This window comes from Megascapheus bottae, chromosome 6, assembly GCF_031878675.1.
Source record: "Megascapheus bottae isolate mThoBot1 chromosome 6, mThoBot2.hap1, whole genome shotgun sequence".
Classification (NCBI taxonomy): Eukaryota; Metazoa; Chordata; class Mammalia; order Rodentia; family Geomyidae; genus Megascapheus; species Megascapheus bottae.
The window spans coordinates 77,110,218-77,131,139 of NC_143514.1; the positions used below are offsets into that span (position 1 = coordinate 77,110,218).

The 20,922-nt window shown below is 50.7% G+C and overlaps 1 protein-coding gene across 1 annotated transcript in view; it reads right to left on the bottom strand.

The window, feature by feature from the left end:
- Nucleotides 1-584: 584 nt before the first annotated feature.
- Tnfrsf8 (TNF receptor superfamily member 8) overlaps nt 585-20,922 on the bottom strand; it is a 41,990-nt gene continuing 21,652 nt past the window's right edge. Inside the window, exons 9-15 of the mRNA XM_090334027.1 lie at nt 17,040-17,115; nt 16,689-16,777; nt 14,775-14,876; nt 14,603-14,656; nt 7,846-7,871; nt 4,413-4,614; nt 585-829 (exon numbers count right to left, since the gene is read on the bottom strand). Of these exons, the coding sequence (XP_090190153.1) occupies nt 585-829; nt 4,413-4,614; nt 7,846-7,871; nt 14,603-14,656; nt 14,775-14,876; nt 16,689-16,777; nt 17,040-17,115 (794 nt within the window). The remainder of the gene's footprint in view (nt 830-4,412; nt 4,615-7,845; nt 7,872-14,602; nt 14,657-14,774; nt 14,877-16,688; nt 16,778-17,039; nt 17,116-20,922) is intronic.

Sequence of the window (20,922 nt, forward strand, 5' to 3'; positions counted from 1 at the left end):
AAGATCCCATGCAAGTCTGTTCCCCCATCATTGTGTGGGGAACAAGCCTTGGGGCCAAGCAGGATAAGCTGACTTCCAGCAGCTATAGGTTCTCTTGACATGTGGCTTGAAAAATGTCAGATGTTCTGAGACCAGAGAAGTGATCCTGGGTCCAGCACAGGGATGGTGGAGTGGGATGGGTGGGTGGGGAGCCGGGCTGGGTCTGGAAGGATGCAGAGTGCCCACCATGAGGCCTCCAACCTCTCACTGCCCTCTGGACTCAGAAGAGGCCTCAAAGCCTGACTCCTTACCCATCCTGGCCATGTTTACAGTAACTGGGGGCTGATGACACACCAGCAAGGCCCAGTGGCTGTCACCTCCGAGGCTCAGGGAGAGAGAAGAGGCCGCAGGGGAGCCAGCAAGGAACATGGAGCCAATCTCACAGCTTCTCCTTTGGTGGGTGCTGCTTCTGACCATGAGTTCCTGGTGTCAGGCAGGAACACAAGCCAGGATGCTCACCCTGGTCCATCACTAGGTACCAGATTCAGTTCAAGCCCTGGTGGCCTCTGACCTCCGACCTGGAGGGGCGCCCAGCTGCCTGGGCCTCACTTCCCAGAGGCGGTCATAGGCCAGGAGTCCTCCCTCCCTTCCTCCTCCACGGAGAACATGACGTCCTCGCAGCTGCCCAGGGGCGGCTCTGTCTCCTGCTCCGGGTAGTGAGGTACATGGTCTACTTCTAGCTCTGCCTCCAGCTCAGGCTCCCCAGGTCCCCCTAGACCTCGGCTCTCAGGTACCTCAGTCTTCACGGTCCCCACAATCACCGTGTCGGCCTTCATGATGTAGATTTTCTCTGCAAGGCAAGAGAAAATGGGGGAGCCAGTTCAGGCAGACCCAATGGGCTGGACACACCCTGCACAGGTCTGGGCCCTGCTAATTAATAAGCAACTGCATTGTAGGGACTTCTGGAGTGGCCTTTCCACAGAGGGAGCCTGCAGGCCCAGACAGCTACACTGCCTGAGAAGCCGGGAAGGGAAAAGCCTGGACTTGGGCCAGGGTAGCTGGCTCTGTCCAGCAGGCCCAGTGCCAGCAGCTCAGGCTCAGATCAGGGTCTGGCTCCCAGCTGTCCCAGGCTCTGAAGATGGAATGAGGAAATTCAAGAGGGAACTTGAGAGCAAGACTTGGGTGGGGTCTCCCGCCTCTCTGGGTAACCCAGTTTCACCCCTGAGATTCAGGAACCTCAAAAAAGATTCTCATAGAGCCCTGGTACCCTCAACCTCATTGCTTAATATCAGCTTGTCAGGGGTGTGTGTGTGTGTGTGTGTGTGTGTGTTTGCGTGTTACCCCAGTATTGGGGCTTGAACTTAGTCCTTGAATGCTGTTCCTGGCTTTTTCACTCAAAGCTGGTGCTCTACCACTTGAGCCATACCTCCACTTCTGGTTTTTTTATAAGTGCCAGTCTTCAGGTTTGAACTGAGGACCTGGGCTCTGTCCCCAAGTTTTTGTGCTCAAGACTAGTGCTCTGTCATTTGAACCACAGCTGCACTTCTGGCTTTTTGGTGGTTAATTCGAAATAAAAAATCTGGGAGACTTTCCTACCCTAGCTAGTTTTGAACCATGATCCTCAGATTTCAGCCTTTTGAGTAGCTAAGATTACAGGCGTGAGTTACTACCATATGGCTCACTTCCCGTTTTCTAGTTGTTAATTGGAGCCTCAGCCCCTGGAACAGCTAGGATTACAGACAGGTGTGAGCCACTGGCTTGCAGCTTGTCTATGGCCTTTCATTTGGTTGGTTGGTTGGTTTTATTCCAGTATTGGGCTTTGTACTCTTGCTTCACCTTTCCTGCTCAAGGCTGGCTGGCACTGCTCTGCTTCAGCCGCACCTCTACTTCTGACCTTTCACTGAATAATTGGGGATAAGAGTCTTAACAGACTTTGTTCTCCAGGGAAGCTTCCAGCTGCAGTCCTCAGACTTCAGCCTCCTGAGCAGCTAGGATTATCGACACCCTAGGGAAACAGAGAATTACTAGAAAGGACAGAGAGAACTGGAAAGAACAGGGGGACAGAGCCAGGCACCGGTGGCTCACGCCTGTCATCCTAGCTACTCAGGAGGCTGAGATCTGAGGATTGAGGTTCAAAGCCAGGCTGGGCATGAAAGTCCATGACACTCTTATCTCCAATTAACCACCAAAAAACCAGAAGTGGTGCTGTAGCTCAAGGGGTAGGGTGGTAGCCTTGAGCTAAAGAGCTCAGGGACAGTGACCAGGCCAAGAGTTCAAGTCCCACAACTGACGACAAAAAAAAAAAAACAGTGGGACAAGTTGTGTCTCCCAAGATCTACCCCACAGGAGCAGAAGCTTAGGCCCATACCCCATTGAGGCCATGGCCCGGATCTGGAGTCATTCAATGGGGTTAGGCATAGCGAAGATAGAAGGCAGAGGTGAGGGGTGAAGGGTCCCCAGGCTATGACACAGTCCGGGAGAAAACAGAGGAAAGACAGATGAGAGGAGGGGAGATGTGCGGAGGAAAAGGGCTTGCACCTTGGCTGGCCCAACCCCACTGTGGGCATATCCTGAGGCTGCCCCAGGTGTCTGGGTCTGGCAGGAGTGAGGAGGGCAGGGAATTGGGTACTGGTTGAAAACTAGCAGAGGCTGCTCCCTTGGGACAGTGTCCAGGCCAGGAGTCACCCATGTCCTGGTTTCCTGGGGGACCTCCGAAACATTCCCTGCCCAGCCTTGGGGGGGGCACCATCCGGCTGGTGGCAGGCCAGTGCCACTGAATGGAGTTGGAGCTGGTGTGGGGCCCCTTCTCCCCACACTTCCAGGGCCTCACCCCGAGTTCCTGGCAGTGCCCCGAGCCTGCAGTCAAAACACTCCAATTAAGACTTCCCAGGAAACTGGCAGGCGTCTCTGGTGGTATTTCCTCAGGAGGCTTTTCAAACAAAATTTACTTCAAGTTGCAATTCCGGAAAGGTGTTCAAAGGCAAGCCGCCCTGGCCAGAGAACTGGGCAGAACAATTACAGGGCCCCTGGTGCGGTGGGGAAGTGGGGGGAGGAGGACTCCCAGCCAAGTTGAGTTGGGGAGGAGTGGGGACACTGGGTAGGGAAAGCCTGGGGTGTCAAGATGCATAGATGAGGGGTATCTGGCCACCTGGTTGGCTGCAGAGTGGAGAGGGCAAGGAAGGCTCCCTGGAGGAGGAGGCACTGAACACACCTGGAATTTACTAGCCTCAAGGGTAAGGACTTGGTTGTTTTAGGCCAGGAAGTGGCTCCTGTAGAAGAAGCTTCGTCATGAGGGAAGGATCTAAAAATTAGAGAAGCTTCTGGTAAGTGAGAGAGTGGACAGGTACAGTGGGAGGCAGGAGCCAGCCATGACCCACCTTGAATGGCAGACCTAAGGGCCAGGCAGAGGGGGGCAGCCAGCAGCCAGTGAGACTCAGATGCCAGGGAGACTCACCCAGAGAGAAGTAAAGGAGGGTCCACAATCACAGCAGGCACACACCCGATTTCGGGTCCCCTTCTTGCTCTGCTTGACCCAGAAGTCCCCTGTCCTTCCTCCCCCTCCTCCTCTTCCTCCCTGCACCAGAGGCAGGCGCACAGGACCTCACAGTATATATGGTCTCCCTCCCTTCTGGGGGTCCTAATTGGGGGTCTGTACCAATCCACCAGTAACTAAGAGGCTTTCCTTTCCTTTCCCTGGTGCCTTACACTCACTTTCAAATAAACCTTGCCTCTACTCCCCCACTTTCTCTGCCTCCTATTTCTTTATTTGGCCTGGAATCCTACATATCACCCTAAGGGTAATGGGGGTTTGAAGACGCGGTGGAATGTGGATGGGTTTAGATCTTACAGAAAACCTCTGGTTGGCTGGGAGTTTGGCCTAGTGGTTAAAGTGCTTGCCTAGCATGCATGAAGACCCGGGTTCAATTCCTTGGTACCACATACATAGCAAAAAGCCAGAAGTGGTGCTGAGGCTCAAGTGGTGCAGCTCTAGCCTTGAGAAAGTCCAAGGACAGTGCTCAGGCCCTGAGCCCAAGCCCAGGACTGGCAAATTAAAAAAAGAAAAAGAAAAAGAAAACCTCTGGTTGTACCAGGCTGGCAAGAGGCGGGGCCCACGGAGCCACAGCAGACGCCCATCCTGCTGGGGGCAGCTGGGCCTGTGGTGCCCTTGTGGATGCCATGATAGGGAAACAAGGAGAGAGGTGCCAGGTACCAGCCCATCTTCCTCCAGTCCCCAGGGTCCAGGGGCCCCTCACTGAATACCAGCAGGTGCTAGGCTGTTTCTTGACCTAGCTCTGTGGCACCCTCCTGTCACCATCCTGCCTCCACAGGCATGTGGGGGACCCCGAGACCTTAGGCTTCCTACTCAGGGCCCAGAATCCTGGTCCCCTACCTCTCACCAGCCTCACCAGAGACCCCCAGACAGGGTGACTCACCAATCCTGTTGTTCGTGTGCTCTGTGGACACTCGGGGCTCCGGAGGGTCCCTGGGCACAGAGGGCCCTTCCACCAGGCTGGTGTCCAGCAGTGGCAGGCTCTCCGGGCAGACCGCCCCTACAGGGGTGCTCAGCTCCACGGGTGGGGGGCCGGGTGCGCTCAGTGAACCTGGGCCAGGCTCTGCCACCAATATTCTTGACTCCTGTGGATAGGGAGTGGAAACTGAGGCAGGGAACCCCAACTCCTCTCTAGCCTCCAAAGAGGGAAGTCCTCCTTTATTCATCTCTCTGGCCCCAAGTGAGTTTCCTCTCTGCTTCAAAGCTGCCATGAGTCACTCTGGGCTTCCCAGCCTAGATCAACAACCTGAGGCACCCATGTGCCTTCTTTCTCTTTCTTTCTTTTTCTTTCTTTCTTTCTTTTTCTTTCTCCTTCCTTCCTTCTTTCCTTCCTTCTTTTTTGGCACCAGATCTGAGGTTTGACAAACTCAGGGTCTAGGCACTCTCCCTGAGTTTCTTTGCTCAAGGAAGGCTAGCACTGTACCACTTGAGCCATAGCTCCATTTCCAGCTTTTTGGTGTTTAATTGCGATAAGAGTCTTACAGACTTTGTCCTATATGGGCTAGCTTTGAAATGTGATCCTCAGATCAAGAAGACCAGGCATGAGCCACCGGCACCCAGCTTCTGGGGGATTTTCTCAATACTAGGATTTGAACCTAGGTCTTCATACTTGCCGGGTGAACACGCTACCACTCGGGCCAAGTCCCAAGCCCACATCCATTGCTTTTAATTTGGGCTTCATAACGACAGTGGTCAACATCCCATGTAGCATTTCGCACGTGCTCAGCCCTGTTCTAAGACACTAATATGCTGATGTACACAACTACCCAGGAAGGTCTCCTTTACAGATGGGGAAACTGAAGCACAGGGAAGTAGAGTGAGTTGTTCAGGGACAGTAAGTGTCTGGCCAGGATCTAAATGCTGGCAACCTTCAAGACCTATCTTAACTTTCCTATGACAACTTCCTGGGATAGAAGCCACCATATGTTTAAAATAAAAAAAAAAAAAGCAAGGAAACTGGGATCATGGCCTAGAGGTAGAGTACTTACCTAGCAAGCACACAGATCCAGGTTCCTCAGTACCACATACATAGAAAAAGCTAGAAGTGGTGCTGTGGCTTAAGTGGTAGAGCTCTAGCCTTGAGAAAGCCCAAGGACGGTGCTCAGGTCTTGAGTTCAAGCACCAGGACTGGGAAAAATAAAGCAGACCCTAGACTGTAATCCTAGCTACAAAGGGGGAGGCTGAGATCCGGGGATCATTGTTCCAAGTGATTTCTGGTAGGAAACTCCCTGAGGGTCTCATCTCCAGCTGACCTCCAAAATGCTGGAAATGGGGCCAGGAGTTTGGCCTAGTGGTAGAGTGCTTGCCTTGCATGCATGAAGACCCGGGTTCAATTCCTCGGTACCACATACATAGAAAAAAAAAAGCTGGAAGTGGTGCTGAGGCTCAAGTGTTAGAGCTCTAGTCTTGAGAAAGTCCAAGGACAGTGCTCAGGCCCTGAGCTCAAGCCCAGGACTGGCAAAAAATAAAAATAAAAAAATGCTGGAAATGGAGCTGTGGCTCAAGCAGTAGAGACTAGCCTTGAGGAAGAAAGCTCAAGGGCAACATCCAGGCCTGAGTTCAAGCCCCAAGACTGAAAAAAATCATTATAGGAAACTTTCTTCATGTATAGAATACTGGAATGCTTCAATTAAAAGCAAGCTGGGTAGGGGAGTGGAGGATGTGGCTTAGTGGTAGAGTGCTTGCCTAGCATGCATGAAGCCCTGGGTTTGATTCCTCAGCACCACATAAACAGAAAAAGCTGGAAGTAGTGCTGTGGCTCAAGTGGTAGAGTGCTAGCCTTGAGCACAGAGAGGCTCAAGGAAAGTGCCTAGGCCCTAAGTTCAAGCTCTAGGACTGGCAAAAAAAAAAAAGGCAAGCTTAGCACTTGTGGCTTCCATACCTGTTATCCTAGCTACTCAAGAGGCTGAGACTTGAGGATCAAAGTTTGAAGCCAGCCTGCATAGGAAAGTCCGTAAGAATCTTATCTCCAGTTAACCACTAGAAAACCAGAAGTGGCACTATGGTTCAAAGTGATAGAGCACTAGCCAAAACAAAAAAAAAAAAAAAAAGGAAGAAAGAAAGAAAGAAAAGGAAGAAATGAACGGTTTGGGCTAGCCAAGTAACTCAAATGGTAGAACACCCACATAACTAGCATGAGGCCCTGAGTTCAAACCCTAGTACTGCCAAAAAACAAACACAGGAAAAAAATGTTTTTAAAGGAAGAGAAAAGAAAGAAAGAGTATGTAATGGAAGATTTGATCAACGGAAAAGAAAAAAAAACCCCACAGAGAATGAGCCGCAAGAACCTGTCACACGCAGGTGTCCTGCCTTGCACCTCCCTCAGCTGAGGACAGCGCACTGCCCTGTTCCCATGTGCCCCTGTGAAGCTGGGCACTGGGCAGGCTACCAGTTCAAGCTCCAGGAGGACCCAGAGCAGGGCCTCCAATGTGGATGGGTGGCTGTAGTGTTTATAGAGCCCCTGGCCCTGCACCTGGCATAGGGTGGGTACTTCCCCGGGCATGAGGGATGCAGGTGACCCACACACAAGGAGGCAGCTCAGGGGACCTCCGACTTGTTTGGGCTGGAAGGACTCTCTGAAAAAACTTCTAGGAAACACACACACATGCACGCGCACACGCACGCGCACACACACACACACACACACGTCCTTTCTAGGGACCAATGGGTGCTTAATACTTAATGCCAATACTGGGGCTTGATCTTGAGGTCTGGGTTCTGTCCCTTAGCTTTTTCATTCAAGGCTGGGTGCTCTACCACCTGAGCCATAGCTCCATTTCTAGATTTATGCTGGTTAATGAGAGACAAGAGTCTCCCAGGCTTTCCTGCCCCCCAGGCTAGTTTCTAATCTTGATCCTCAGATCTTAGCTTCCTGTGTAAGAGGGGTGAGACCCAAGCATCCAGCCTGGGACTGTTTATCATAATTTGTGCTTTTTGATTTGCTATCCAGCTTCATAGATGAGCGCTATTTGTGGAATAAAAGAGAAAATGAGAAACTATATTATTCAGACTTCTTCTTAGCCAGATATAGGCCCCAAATGCTCAGAGGAAAAGCTGTCAGTAAACCTTTCTGGAAATCCCCTCTGGCTGAGCCAGGAGCTGGACACAATTGTGCGGTAGGCTTCCCCACAGAGGGCTAAGGCCCTTGGGGCCCCAAGCCAAGCCACTGGGCTCATAGCTTCCTGCAGGGGCAATTCTGGGCACTGGGGGAAGGAAAAGGACAGGGTGCCCAGCCCCCTCTCCCCCTCCCCCAGTAGCCTTGAAAACACAGATCTAAAAGGAATGGAGTCAGACTCAGGGATGCGGAGGGTACTTACTGACAGAGTCCTGACAGGTCTGGAATCTGTAAAATAAAGTAAAATAAAATAACATTTAAAAGGCAGAAGAGTAGAAATTCATCAAGGATCTAGAGACTTCTGCCCTACCCCACTCTACATGCTGGCAGATGGCTCCCCAGGACTGCAGGTGGACTGAGGGGAGGCCCAGGGTCACGTGGTCTGCAGAACAGTTAAAGGTCTGAACATCAGTAACCCTGGGCTCGGGGCTCCCCCACCCCAAGTTTAGTCCACATGGGGCAGCAGAAGAAAGAAATCATGTCTCTTTCCCGTCACTCTCAACTTTCACTGTGTCTAGGCAGCTAGCACCCTGGATCTCTCCTAGCCCCCAAACACATGCAAAGCCTTGTTCAGAGACTGGAGGCTCCCCTCGGGAGAGCCCAGAGCACCCCTCATTCCTCCCTGGGGGCTTCAAGGCACTGACTGAGCTGGTGATGGGTGCTCAGATTGTTCAGGCTGCAGCCCTCAGTCCCTGCCCACAATCACACCTGGCTGGCTCTTCCATACAGGCCACCCCTTTTTACAGGCCCAGGAGGTGTGGATGCCATGATTCTCAGGGCAGAACCTTTATCTTGCTCACCTCAGCCCCACAGCTGTGACTAGCACCCATATGTCACTGTTCCCTCCTATCAAATAGGGGCTGCAGCTCCGGAGCTCATGTGGGCATTTACCATGGGCCAGGCCCTGGTGGCTCATACCTGTAATCCAAGCTACTCAGGAGGCTGAGATCTGAGGATTATGGTTCAAAATTTCATGAAATTTTTTCTGCTTAGGGCTAGCTTCAGATCATGATCCTCAGATCTGCCTGGTCTGGGACACTGTAACCTTTAAGGAGATCCAGCCTCTGTGGACAAGGCATGCATATTGTTTAGGCAAATTGCTAGAGGCAACTGACAGGCCAGCTAAGCAGTTTCTAGAATGTGCTTGGTTTCTCACAGCTCACGGAACTGGTGGCCCTGAATCCTAGCAGACACATTCTCTGCAGACTGATCAAGCAACCAGATAAAATGCCACACTGACTGCACTGTGGTGTGAACACACTATATGTATATGCACTCTTGGTGGCTTGAGAAGAACTCAGTACTCAGTACTTGTCATTCACCACTCAGTTTGTAACGTGAGCTCATAGTAGTCACAAGTATTTGCAGAAGACAGAATGATGCCAGGAAAAACCAAAAAACAAAAAACCAACCCAGACATTCACACAAAATGCCAAGACTGAGTCTGAATTTAACAAAAGTATCTTGGCAAATGTCTCAGCTCAGAAGTTCTGGCCTGTTCCTCTGAGGTGGCCACTAAGGGGACTCCCAGGACAGAGCTTCCAGAGACCCTCCCTCCCTGGCCTGGAACAAGTTTAGAAATGGTGTAGAGCAGCTAACTGTCCAGTTCTGTCTACAACCAACTACTAGTTGTGGAAGTAGTCAGGGGTGTGTGTGTGTGTGTGTGTGTGTGTGTGTGTGTGTGTGTATGTGTCTGTATGTGTGTGTGTGTGTGAAGGTACAGAGGCAGACACTGGTGGCTCATACCTGTAATCCTAGCTACTCAGGAGGCTGAGATCTGAGGATTCCAGGACAGGAAAATACATGAGACTCTTAACCTCTAATGAACCACCAAAAATGCCAGAAGTAGAGCTTTGGCTCAAGTAGTAGAGCGATAACCTTGAACATAAAATCTCAGGGATGGCACCCAGGTCTTGAGTTCAAGCTCCAGGACCAGCACACATATTTAAAACTGTCAAGAGCAGGCCAGGAGTTTGGCCTAGTGGTAGAGTGCTTGCCTAGCATGCACGAAGACCCAGGTTCAATTCCTCGGTACCACATGCCTAGAAAAAAGCTAGAAGTGGTGCTGAGGCTCAAGTGGTAGAGTTCTAGCCTTGAGAAAGTCCAAGGACAGTGCTCAGGCCCTGAGCTTAAGGCCCAGGACTGGCAAAAAAAAAAAAAAAAACAAAAACTGTCAAGAGCAACCAGGAGTTTGGCCTAGTGGTAGAATGCTTGCCTAGCATGCATGAAGCCCTGGGTTCGCTTCCTAGGTACCACACACACAGAAAAAAGCTAGAAGTGGTACTGACTAGAGTGCTAAGCCTCGAAGAAAGCCCAAGTACAATGCTCAAGCCCTAGGACTGGCAAAAACAAACAAACAAAAAACCCAAAACTATCAAGGGCTAGGACACTCCTTGCACACAGTAAGGCCTAGCAAAACCCAGGGTGCCAACAGCATGACATTCCATCACAGAAGGAAGAAAACCAGCATTGGAATCACAGAAAGGTGAAAAGAAGGATCTAGAAAATTCTGTTCCCATCCCAAACCAAAAATACTTTGATAACAATCCAAAACAAATCTCACCAAGCGCGGAGGTCAGATTGCTTCAGGGCTTTTCCCTTCAAATTGTTGCTTCAGCCTGCTCCTTTAGTTTTTTGGAATAACTGCAATCTTACTGGAAACGCACCCTGTACCCTAGGGGTCGGAGTTTAGGACACACTGAACGTGGGTGACTCTGGGTTAAGTATGTGGTTGCCCTGAAGGCAGGGTGCACTCAGTGCTGGTATATGGTTCAAAGCTCTGTCCCTTCCATTTCTGTCACTCTCACCTCTCAGAGCCATCCTCTCCTAGCTGGAATATTCATCCTCGCTATTGAGGATAGAGGATTACCATTGAAAACCAGGCCAGGGAAGAAAAAAAAAATCCCTAAGATTCTTATCTCCAATAACCAGCAAAAAGCCAAAAGTGGTGGCATGTTTAAGTGGTAGAACACCAAGTTTAAGCAAAAATGCTAAGCAAGAGCTCCTGCTCCTGAATTCAAGCCCCAGTATCAGCATGGGGTTAAAATATAAAAAAGAAATCTGGGGGCCAGGAGTTTGGCCTAGTGGTAGAGTGCTTGCCTAGTATGCACGAAGACCCGGGTTCGATTCCTCGATACCACATACATAGCAAAAAGCCAGAAGTGGTGCTGTGGCTCAAGTGGTAGAGCCCTAGCCTTGAGAAAATCCAGGGACAGTGCTTAGGCCCTGAGCCCAAGCCCAGGACTGGCAAGAAAGAAAGAAAGAAGGAAAGAAAAAAAGAAAGGAAGGAAGGAAGAAAGGAAGGAAGGAAGGAAGGAAGAAATCTGTTACATGCTAGAGTTGTAGCTCATCCCTGTAATCTTAGCTACCTGGGAGGCAGAGATCAGGAGGGTTACAGGTGAAAGCCAGCCCAGGCAAAGTTTACAAGATCCCACATCAGGTAATAAAAGGCAGAGTGCAGTGGTGCACACCTGTTATAAAAGCTCCACAACAAGTGCAAACAGGAGGATCACAGTCCAGGCTAATCCAGGCATCAATTTGAAAGCCTATTCAAAAAAATAGAAAAATAAGGGCTGAGGTGTGGCTCAGATGACAGAGCCTCTGTCTAGCCAGCACAAGGCCCTTGGAGCTCTTAGCTAAAGGCTAGTACTCTACCACTTTTCTTTTTTTTTTTTTTTTGCCAGTCTCAGGGCTTGAACTCCGGGCCTGAGTGCCATCCTTGAGCATTCTCAAGGCTAGAGCTCTATGACTTGAGCCACAGCACCATTTCCAGCTTTTCCTATGTATGTGGTACCAAGGAATGAACTCAGGGCTTTGTGCATGCTAGGCAAGCATCCTACCACTAGGCCATACTCCTGCCCACAGCACCACTTCCAGTAATGGCTAGCCATTACTGAGGGGAAGAGGGCCAGCCTGCAACGCCTTACTCAAGTATTCTACAAACAGAGCACCAGGAAAGGAAAGCACAAGGAAACCTTGAGAGGAAGAGACCAGAACAACTTCTGGAGTCTTCCACCAAAGACAACACAACCCAAGTGTGCCCACAAGGAAATGTCAAACACAAAAACAGGCGCATCAGGTGGCCAGCTGGGTCTTCCGCCTCCCAGAGAGGAGGTTTGGAAAGCCTTGAATCTCAGTCTCCTAAGGTGCTAGGATTACAGGCCATGCCAAGGAGGGCATAGCCCTATTGCTTGCTAAACACATGGCATGGCCAGTGACTTTGCCTTCCGTGCCTCAGGCTGCTTATCTGTGAAATGGGGACAAGTGTAGAAGACCCAGCATCATAAGCACAGCATACATCAAGCAAGATCCTGCATGTGCTGCACAAACAGCTACCACCTAGGTGGTGGGCAGGGGGCCAGAGCCAACACGGCACAGGTGGTGAGTATCTCATGGCACCCCTGCAGACCAGGGCTCCCTGGCTCAGGAACGAGAGCTCTCCCCAGGGAGGTCTCATAGGAGAAGTGGGGAAGGGACGCCATGGAACCAGATGCTGGTCACCTTATCTTTTTCTTTTTTTTCTTTTTCCAGTCCTTGGGCTTGAACTCAGAGCCTGGGCACTGTCCCTGAGCTTCTTTTTGTTCAGGGCTAGCACTCTACCACTTGAGCCACAACACCACCTCCAGCTTTTTCTGTGTATGCGGTACTGAGGAATGGAACCCAGGGCTTCATGCCTGCTAGGCGAGCACTTTACCACTAGGTCATATTCCCAGCCCATGGTCACCTGATGTTTACAGCTGGGACATTTGTCTGAAAGCTCAAGGGAGCCAGGATAATGTGTGCTCAGACAGAGCAGCAATCAACCATGGCGGACCCTTTGTGCCCCACTGACAGGGCATCTGCCCTGTTCGACCCAGGACTACCCTGTGCTTGCTCACCCAGGCTGCAACCTTCCTCCCCTCAAGCCTAAAGTCCATATCACAAGGCATGAGGATGACAAACTGGCCAGGCTGGCATGCTCAACACCTGTCCCTCAAAGGTCCAATCTCTTCGGATGGGTACCAGTACTGGGACGTGAATGCAGTCCCTGAGCACTTTTGCTCAAGGATGGCGCGCTACCACCTGAGCCGTTCCTCCACTTATGGCTTTTTTTGGTGGTTAACCGGAGATAAGAACCTCACAGACTTTTCTGCCCATGTTGGCTTCAAACTGGGATCTTCAGATCTCAGCCTCCCAAATAGCTAAGATTACTACCATCCCGCTTCAGGACCAGTCTCTTAAAGGAACTGCTTTCTGTCTTTATTTTTGTAATAAAACTGCTTTTATGAAGGTTTACAGGAAGAAAAAAAAAACTGACAGCAATGGAAAGTCAAATATTAGAGAATGTCAAGAAAGCAGGCCCTGGTTTCAATGAGATGGGGCGCCTGCTGCCAGCTCATGGAAACAGGCCTGAACGCTCTCAAAACACAAAAACCCCCTTGTACAGGGAACACACTTGTGAAACTCTCCCTGTTCAAAACACGCCCTGGCAGCCTGGGTTTTCTATGTCCAGGTCAACAGCCAACCTACCACCAGGCTCTCTGCGGGGCCTGGGGGCATCAGGAGCCCACTGGGCACAGAGGTGGAGGACAGGGCTTTAGGAAGGAGGGAGGGAAGGACAGAGGTAGCTCTTGACAATAATAGCAGCTGGGCAATTTCCCCAAGAAGCATCATTGGGCTGGCTGCTTCCTGACCCCAAGGGGCATGGGGAGGAGTCAATATATCTCTAACGGGAGGCAGCCTTGAAAAGGCCTTATAGTCCTAGCACATAGTAGATGCTTAACAAGTGGAGTGCTCTGTAGACTTGGCCCCATGGTTTTTTGTTTGTTTTTGTATGTGAGCGTGTGTGTGTGTGTGTGTGTGTGTGTGTGCGCACGCGCACGTGTGCACGTGTTTGTGCCAACAATGGGGTTTGAAGTCAGGTTCTCCTGGTGTCACTCAGCTTTTTCATTTAAGGTGGGTGCTCTACCACTTGAGCTAGACCTCTACATTTAACATTTTGCTGACTAAAGTGGAAATAAGAGTCTCATAGATAGAGCCAGGCACTGATGGCTCACACCTGTAATCCTATCTGAGGATGAAGCCAGCCTGGACAGAAAAGTCTGTGACAATATTTTCTCCAGTTAACCAGCCTAAAGCCAGAAGTGGAGCTGTGGGGCTCAAGGCTCCGGGACAGCACCAAGGCTCTAAATTCAAGCACTAGGACTGGCAAAAAAAAAAAATAAATAAGTCTCACAGTCTTTCCTGCCGGGGCTGGCTTTGAACTTCTATCCTCAGATCTCGGCCCCCTGAGCTACCCAGGCCTGGCCTAGTCTTAAATTGCATGGGGAGAGGGTCCTAGGCCCAGGATGACTGGGTACAGCTGGTAAGGGGCTCAAAACCACCTGGGACACGGATGATCTAGACTCCTCATAAGGATGAAAACCGTTGGCCAGTCATCAACAGACACTACTTCCTGGGTGCTGCCCAAGGACAGGCTCCTCCCCCTACAGAGGTGGGGGAGGGGCAATGAGACAGACTGTGCTTCCCAGGTCTGCCCGGATTACACTACATGCAACCTTCAGAGTAAGTCCCATCATCTGAAGGAAACTGAGTCACAGAGGCATTAAAAAAACAAACAACCAACCCTAAAGGTCCTGGGGTTGGTAGGTGGCAAAAGCTGGGGTCGCATGCCTTCCACCCTACCCCCTTTCCTCTGCCCCATACTGAGCAGCCAGGTAGTGGTAGAGAGGGTGAGAGGAGCAAGAGAGAGGAGAGATAGGAAGAAGAGGAGGGATGACAGGAAGGAGGGAGAAAGCAGAGGAAGGAAGGCACTAGAGGACCCCAGTCCTGTGAGGAGGGAGTACAGAGAGGGATGGATTTCCTGCCACCTCCCCACCACTGGGCCCCCTGAAGCTTCACACACAGCACGCTCCAGGTAAGGGCCACACCCAGGGCCCAGGGCGCATGTCCGCCCAGCCTTTAGACTGCTGGCCACTTACCCACAAGCTCCAGCTTGGGTCGGAAGGTCTGGGCAGGGAAGCAGAGGTGCAGCTCTGTAAGGAGACAAGGAGGAGGGCTGGGGTCGGAGCACAGGGGGTGCACTGGCAGGGATCTAGTCAGTGGCCACAGAGTGGCCATTCCCCGCCCCCCCACCCCCTGCCTTCTACTCACTCTGCCCAATCCGCCTCCGACAGGCCCTGCGATGACACAAGAGGAGGAAGCCAGAGCCAAGGGCCACCAGCAGCACGGTGACCACCCAGAACAACACAGGCCCTGCAACACAGAGTAGGGGCCGGGAGGACAGAGCAGCAGCTGGGTCAGGAACAGCTCTCCTCACTCACACCATCAGCATTCCAAGGACCCCTCTCCCCACCATGCTCACTCAACACACTGTCCCCCGAGAACCCACACAGTTTTCTCCTTCAGTGCTAGGAATGGGACTCAAGGCCTCACCTTGATCAGCTTACTCAGATCGTGCTGTACTCCCTGAGCCGCAACTCCAATCCAGCTTGTTTTTGGAGGGGTGGGGGGGGGAATCATGGGGCTTGAACTCAGCCTGGGCACTGTCCCTGAGCTCTTCAGCTCAAGGCTACCTCCCTACCCTTGAGCCAAACCTGTTTTCTAGAGGTTAATTGGAGATAAGAGTCTCAGGTCCTTTTGTGCCTGGGCTGGCTTTGAACCTTGATCCTCCTGAGTAGCCAACAGGTGTGAGCACTGTACTGGTGCTTCAGCTCAGGGCCTTGCTTTCTTGCTTGTTTTTCACTTTTCTTTTTCCTTCTCAAGACTGGCACTCTACCATTCAAGCTGTAGTTTACCAATTTTTTACTGTAATCCAAGCTACTCAGGAGGCGGAGATCTGAGAATTGTGATCAAAGCCAGCCTAGGCATGGAAATCTGTGAGACTCATCTCCAGTTAACCACCGGAAAAACCAGAAGTGGTGCTGTAGTTCAAAGTGGTAGCACATTAGACTTGAACTCAGTGACAGTGCCCAGGCCTAAAGTTCAAGCACCATCACACACACACACACACAGGGTCGGGAGTGTGGCCTCGTGGTAGAGTACTTGCTTAGCATGCGGGAAGCCCCTGGGTTTGATTCCTTGGTACCACATTCCTTAACACCACATACTCAGAAAAAGCCATGGGTCGGGAGTGTGGCCTAGTGGTACAGTGCTTACCTAGCATGCATAAAGCCCCTGGGTTTGATTCCTTGGTACCATTGACACAAAAAAAAGCCAGAAATGGTGCTGTGGCTGAAATGGTAGAGAACTAGCCTTCAGAAAGCTCAAGGACAGTGCCCAGGCCTTGAGTTCAAGCCCCAGGACTGGCCAAAAAAGAAAATAGAACCTCTTATCCCATATTGTTACAGTATTTCACCTTGTTATCTGATATATTGTATATATGCTTATTTAGTTATTTGAAATCGGATAGGGAAGGGGGGAAAACAAGATGAGGGGTGGGGGGAGGGAAATGGAGACCAAGACATGAGAAAGGGTATCAATGTCTGTGAAGTAATGCACCTTCTATCTGGTCAATATCATGTAACCCTTCTATTAATTACAATAAAAATATATGGAAAAAAAGAAAACAGAACCTCTGGAACCAGCCATTGGAGGTTCACACCAATAATCCCAGCTACTTAGGAGGCAAAGATCTGAGAATTGCAGTTCAAAGCCAGCTCAGGTAAGGAAATACACGAGACTCCTATTTCCAATTAACCAACAGACAACTGGAAGTGGCACTGTGGCTCAAAGTGGATTTAGGTGTAGGGTGTGTGTGGCTGATTCAGCAGCTTTTCTCACAGGGTTTGGGCCACGGTGTGAGGCTGGATGACCTGAGCACTACTGCCACCTAGTGACAGCAACTGACAACTGCCGGTGCTAGGGGAATGATGGGTACCACAGCTCCCCAACATACAGGATGATGTACTGGCCACCTACCACACACACTGCACAGCCTCTGTGCTTCCATCTTACAGCCGAGAAAAATGGAGGCTCAGAGGAATTAAACACCAAACTGAGATCATGAGGTCATTCAATAAATACATTCTCAGTGGTAATTAGAAACCAGTGGGAGGTGATCAGAACCTGGATCCAGAATGGGTTTCCGGGTGGAGGGGAGAAACACAGTCCTGCTGGTCTTCGAGTCCAGCAGGGGGCTCAGGGTGGCGGCTGTGCTGCAGGGAAAGAAGCCCAAAGCAGGAGTGACCATCAAGATAGAAAAGCAGGGCGCATGCCCTGAGATAATACTTCTACAGAGATTGCAAGACAAGGCCTGGCAACCCATGACAAAGACAGGAACTGGGGCTTTCTGGCTTTCCCAATCCTATAGGCACATAGCTGGAAACACATTCCCCAAAATGACCCATGGGCCCTTCTAAGAACACAGCTCCTCCACCCCAGGTTGCTGCAGGCAGAAGACAGGGGGCTGGGTGTCACCTGGAAGGTGCCTTGCTGTCGTCTGGAGGGGTCCTCGAGGGAAGTGGATCCATGGTTGTGTCTCTCTCAGCCACACCTGCAAGGGGGATGGGAGCATCTTCAAACCAGTGCCAAGCAGCTGGAGTTTTCAGGAGAGACACAGCCGAGACAGGGGGCTGTTTGTACAGCAGGACTTCTGCAACTGTAGTTGAAATGATAAGGCTTTTCTTTCAAGAGATCAAAGCAGAGACGCTGTGGCCATCCAAGAAGGGGAGCTGAGCCCCCAGACCTTCTAGTTTAAGAGCAACCTGAAACCTCCTGGTGTTTAAAACGCCGCCTGTGGTGTGGCATCGCTGATTCCCACCTGTTATCTGAGATACTCAAGAGGATGAGGACTGAGGAGCAGGGTTCAGAGACGTCCCCGGCAGATAAACCCACGAAGCTCTGCTCTCCAATGAGCCAGCAGAAAGTCAGAAGTAGAGGTATGGCTCAAGTGCTAGAGCTCCAACTTTTTAGTGAAAAAAAAAAGCCAAGCAAGAGCTTGAGGCCCTGAGTTCAAGGCCTTAATGATACCTAAAATCATTGTCTTTGAACTTCAATTTTTTTTTGTCACTTGTGGGCGCTGTCCTTGAGCTCTTCAAGGCTAGTGCTCTACCACATTGAGCCTCAGCTCCACTTCCGGTTTTCTGGTAGTTAATTGGAGATGAGTCTTGTGAATTATTCCTGCCTGGACTGGCTTTGAATGCGATTCTCAGATCTCAGCCTCCTGCGTAGCTAGGATGGCAAGCGTGAGCCATCAGCGTCCACAGTTGGAAACAACCCAGATGCTCCATGTACTCATCCATCAGACGGTGACCATGTTAGGAAAATCTCCATGGCTGATATGAAGGCTTGGAGCATGCCAGTGTCTACACTAGATCCTGCATGCTTCTGAGGGCACCACAGGGCTCAGAGTGGCCCTGACTTGTTCTGCTGAGAGACTGGCAAGAAGCCAATAGTGCTAGAGCAAGAACACCTCCTTCCTCCCCCAGAGGTCTCCAGCGCCCTCTACTGGCCAGTGCGCATACCACGTGCACACATACAAACGCATTGCAAACACGCTTTGACGTCCACCCCTTTAACATGGGGCAGGTACAGAGCAGGTGAATTCAGAGAGGGCAACAGATGGATGGAATGTGCACTTCTAGAAGTAGTTTCCTGTTCCCTGATTTCACCTCCATTTGCCCAGCCTTCTGTGTCCACCGTACAGAGAGAATGATGTCTTCTGTTTCTCTGTGGACATGTGTGATGTGTAGGCACCCTGCCTCCTCCTTCAGAGGGCCAGGTTTTCCTTACAAATCTAAAGATCTTTGACTCTCACTCATGCTTCAGTCAAGAGGCTTGCTTGCTTCCTCACAGCTGTCCTCTACCACTCAAGCCACACCCCCAGCCCTGCTTTTTGCTGGCTAGTTGTAATGGTATCTTATAGGTTTTTCGGCCCAGACTGGCTTTGAAACTTGATCCTCAGGACCTCAGCCTCCTGAGCAGCTAGCATTACAAATGTGAGCCACCAGTGCCTGGCTCACTCCTACTTGAGAAGTATGAAATCTGCTGAGGATGCCGGTCTTTGGGAAGTGGCTTTCTTAGTAGCTCTTCTTCATGGTGGGTCTTCTTCTTAGGCTCTCTGAAGGGAGTGAGAGCTGGAAGGTTTGTAGTCACAGTGGCAGCTCCAGGCTGGTAGCTGCTTTTCACCCTAGATATCTGTCCAGTGTCATTAGCTGGTCAGCTATTGTACCAGTCCTGCAGAAGGACCGGTGTCCATGCCCTGCCATGGTCTCAGGATCCCACCTGGGCTTCTCAGTATGCACCTACAATCCCCCTTCACACCTTCATATCACATAAGCCCCCAGGCCTGTCTGTGGGTGACCCCAGCACTTGTGAGCAGGGACCTTTACTTTCCTCTAAAGCCTCATGGAACAACTGGGTGACCATTCCTCTACTTGTACCCCTTGTTCTCAATCTTCTATAACTTTGTGGAAATTCTCATCCTCGTGAGCCCATTCTTCCCTATCCCTCCCAGAATAAATGGTTTATACATTTCTATTACCATCCAATAAAGCAATCTTGCAAAAGAAATCAAGACTGGGCCAGCCCAATCATTTCAGGAAAATTAATTCGTTTTTTCAGGGGGTCATTACAAGGTCATTACATGACAAGACCTTATGCTCACTTGTCTTGCTTGCTCAGCTAGTGCTCTTCCACCTAGACATGCCTCCCCGTCCAGCTTTTTGCTGGTTATTTTGAAGGTGGAGTCTCATGGACTTTTCTGTAGGCTAGCTTCCATCTGCAACCCTTCAGATCTCAGCCTCCTGGGTAACTAGGATGATAGGCATGAGCCACTGGTGCTAGGCTGAAGAATTTGGTTTAAAAATCATCAGAGATGGGCGCGGTGGCTCACGCCTGTAATCCTAGCTACTCAGAAGGCGGAGATCTGAGGACTGTGATTCAAAGCCAGCTCAGGCACTAAAAAGTCTATAAGAAGGGCCAGGAGTTTGGCCTAGTGGTAGATGGCTTACCTAGCATGCACAAAGACCCTGGTTTGATTCCTCGGTACCACATACATAGAAAAAAGCCAGAAGTGGTGCTGAGGCTCAAGTGGTAGAGCTCTAGCCTTGAGGAAGCCCAAGGACAGTGCTCAGGCCCTGAGCCCAAGCCCAGGACTGGCTCAAAAAAGTCTATGGGACTCTTATTTCCAATTAACCACTAGAAAACCAGAAGTGAAGCTGTGGTTCAAGGGGTAGGGCAGTAGCCTTGAGTTGAAGAGTTCAAGGACAACACCCAGGCCCAGAATTCAAAGTCCCATGACTGACGGGGAAAAAAAAAATCATCAGAAGTGGGACTAGTAACATGGCCTAGTAGTAGAGTGCCTGGCTAGCATGCACCAAACCCTAGGTTAGCCTCCTCAGTATCACATACACAGAAAAAGCCAGAAGTGACGTTGCGGCTGAAGTGGTAGAGTGCTAGCCTTGAGAAAGCCCAAGGACAGTGCTTAGGCCCTGAGTTCAAGCCCCAGGACTAACAAAAAAATCTTGAGATGTAAGCCAGGCGCTAGTGGCTCATGCCTGTAATCCTAGCTACTCAGGAGGCTGAGCTGTGAGGATCATGGTTCAAAAGCCAGCCAGGCACAAAAATCCATGAGACTCTTATCGCCAAATTAACCACCAGAAAACCAGAAGTGTCACTGCAGCTCAAAGCAATAGAGCATTAACCATGAGCTGAAGAGCTGAGGGACAGCACCCAGGCCCAGAGTTCAAGCCCCACAACTGACCAGAAAATAAAAACAAAAATAAAAATCATCAGAAACTAGGGCTGAGGACATGGCTTAAGTGGTAGACCACCCATCTCCCTGATAAACATGAGCCCTCAAATCCCAATATGCAATATGCAAGAAGAAAGCAGAAGAAGAGGGGGAAGAGGGGGAAGGAGAAGAGGAAGAGGAGGAAAACAGAGGGGGAAGGAGAAGAGGAAGAGGAGGAAAACTAAGAGGGAGGAGGAGGAGAAGGAGGAGGAGGAGGAGGAGGAGGAGGAGGAGGAGAAGAAGAAGAAGAAGAAGAAGAAGAAGAAGAAGAAGAAGAAGAAGAAGAAGCAGAAGAAGAAACAGAAGAAGAAACAGAAGAAGAAGACAATGACAAACAGAAACAAATATCGCCAGACTCCCAACAAAATGCCAGCTCTGTGTTTTACTCCACTCACAAGTTCAAGCTGCTACTCCATGAACAAAGCAAAGCCAAAGCTGGCCTAGGGGCAGCAAGGCTGTTGAGAGGAGGGTCCAGCAGCAGGGCTACGCCCTGTGTAACTGGGCAGGGGAAGGACCGCTCACCCTGCACTTTGACAAGCATCCCTGGTGCAGACAGGGCAGAAGGGG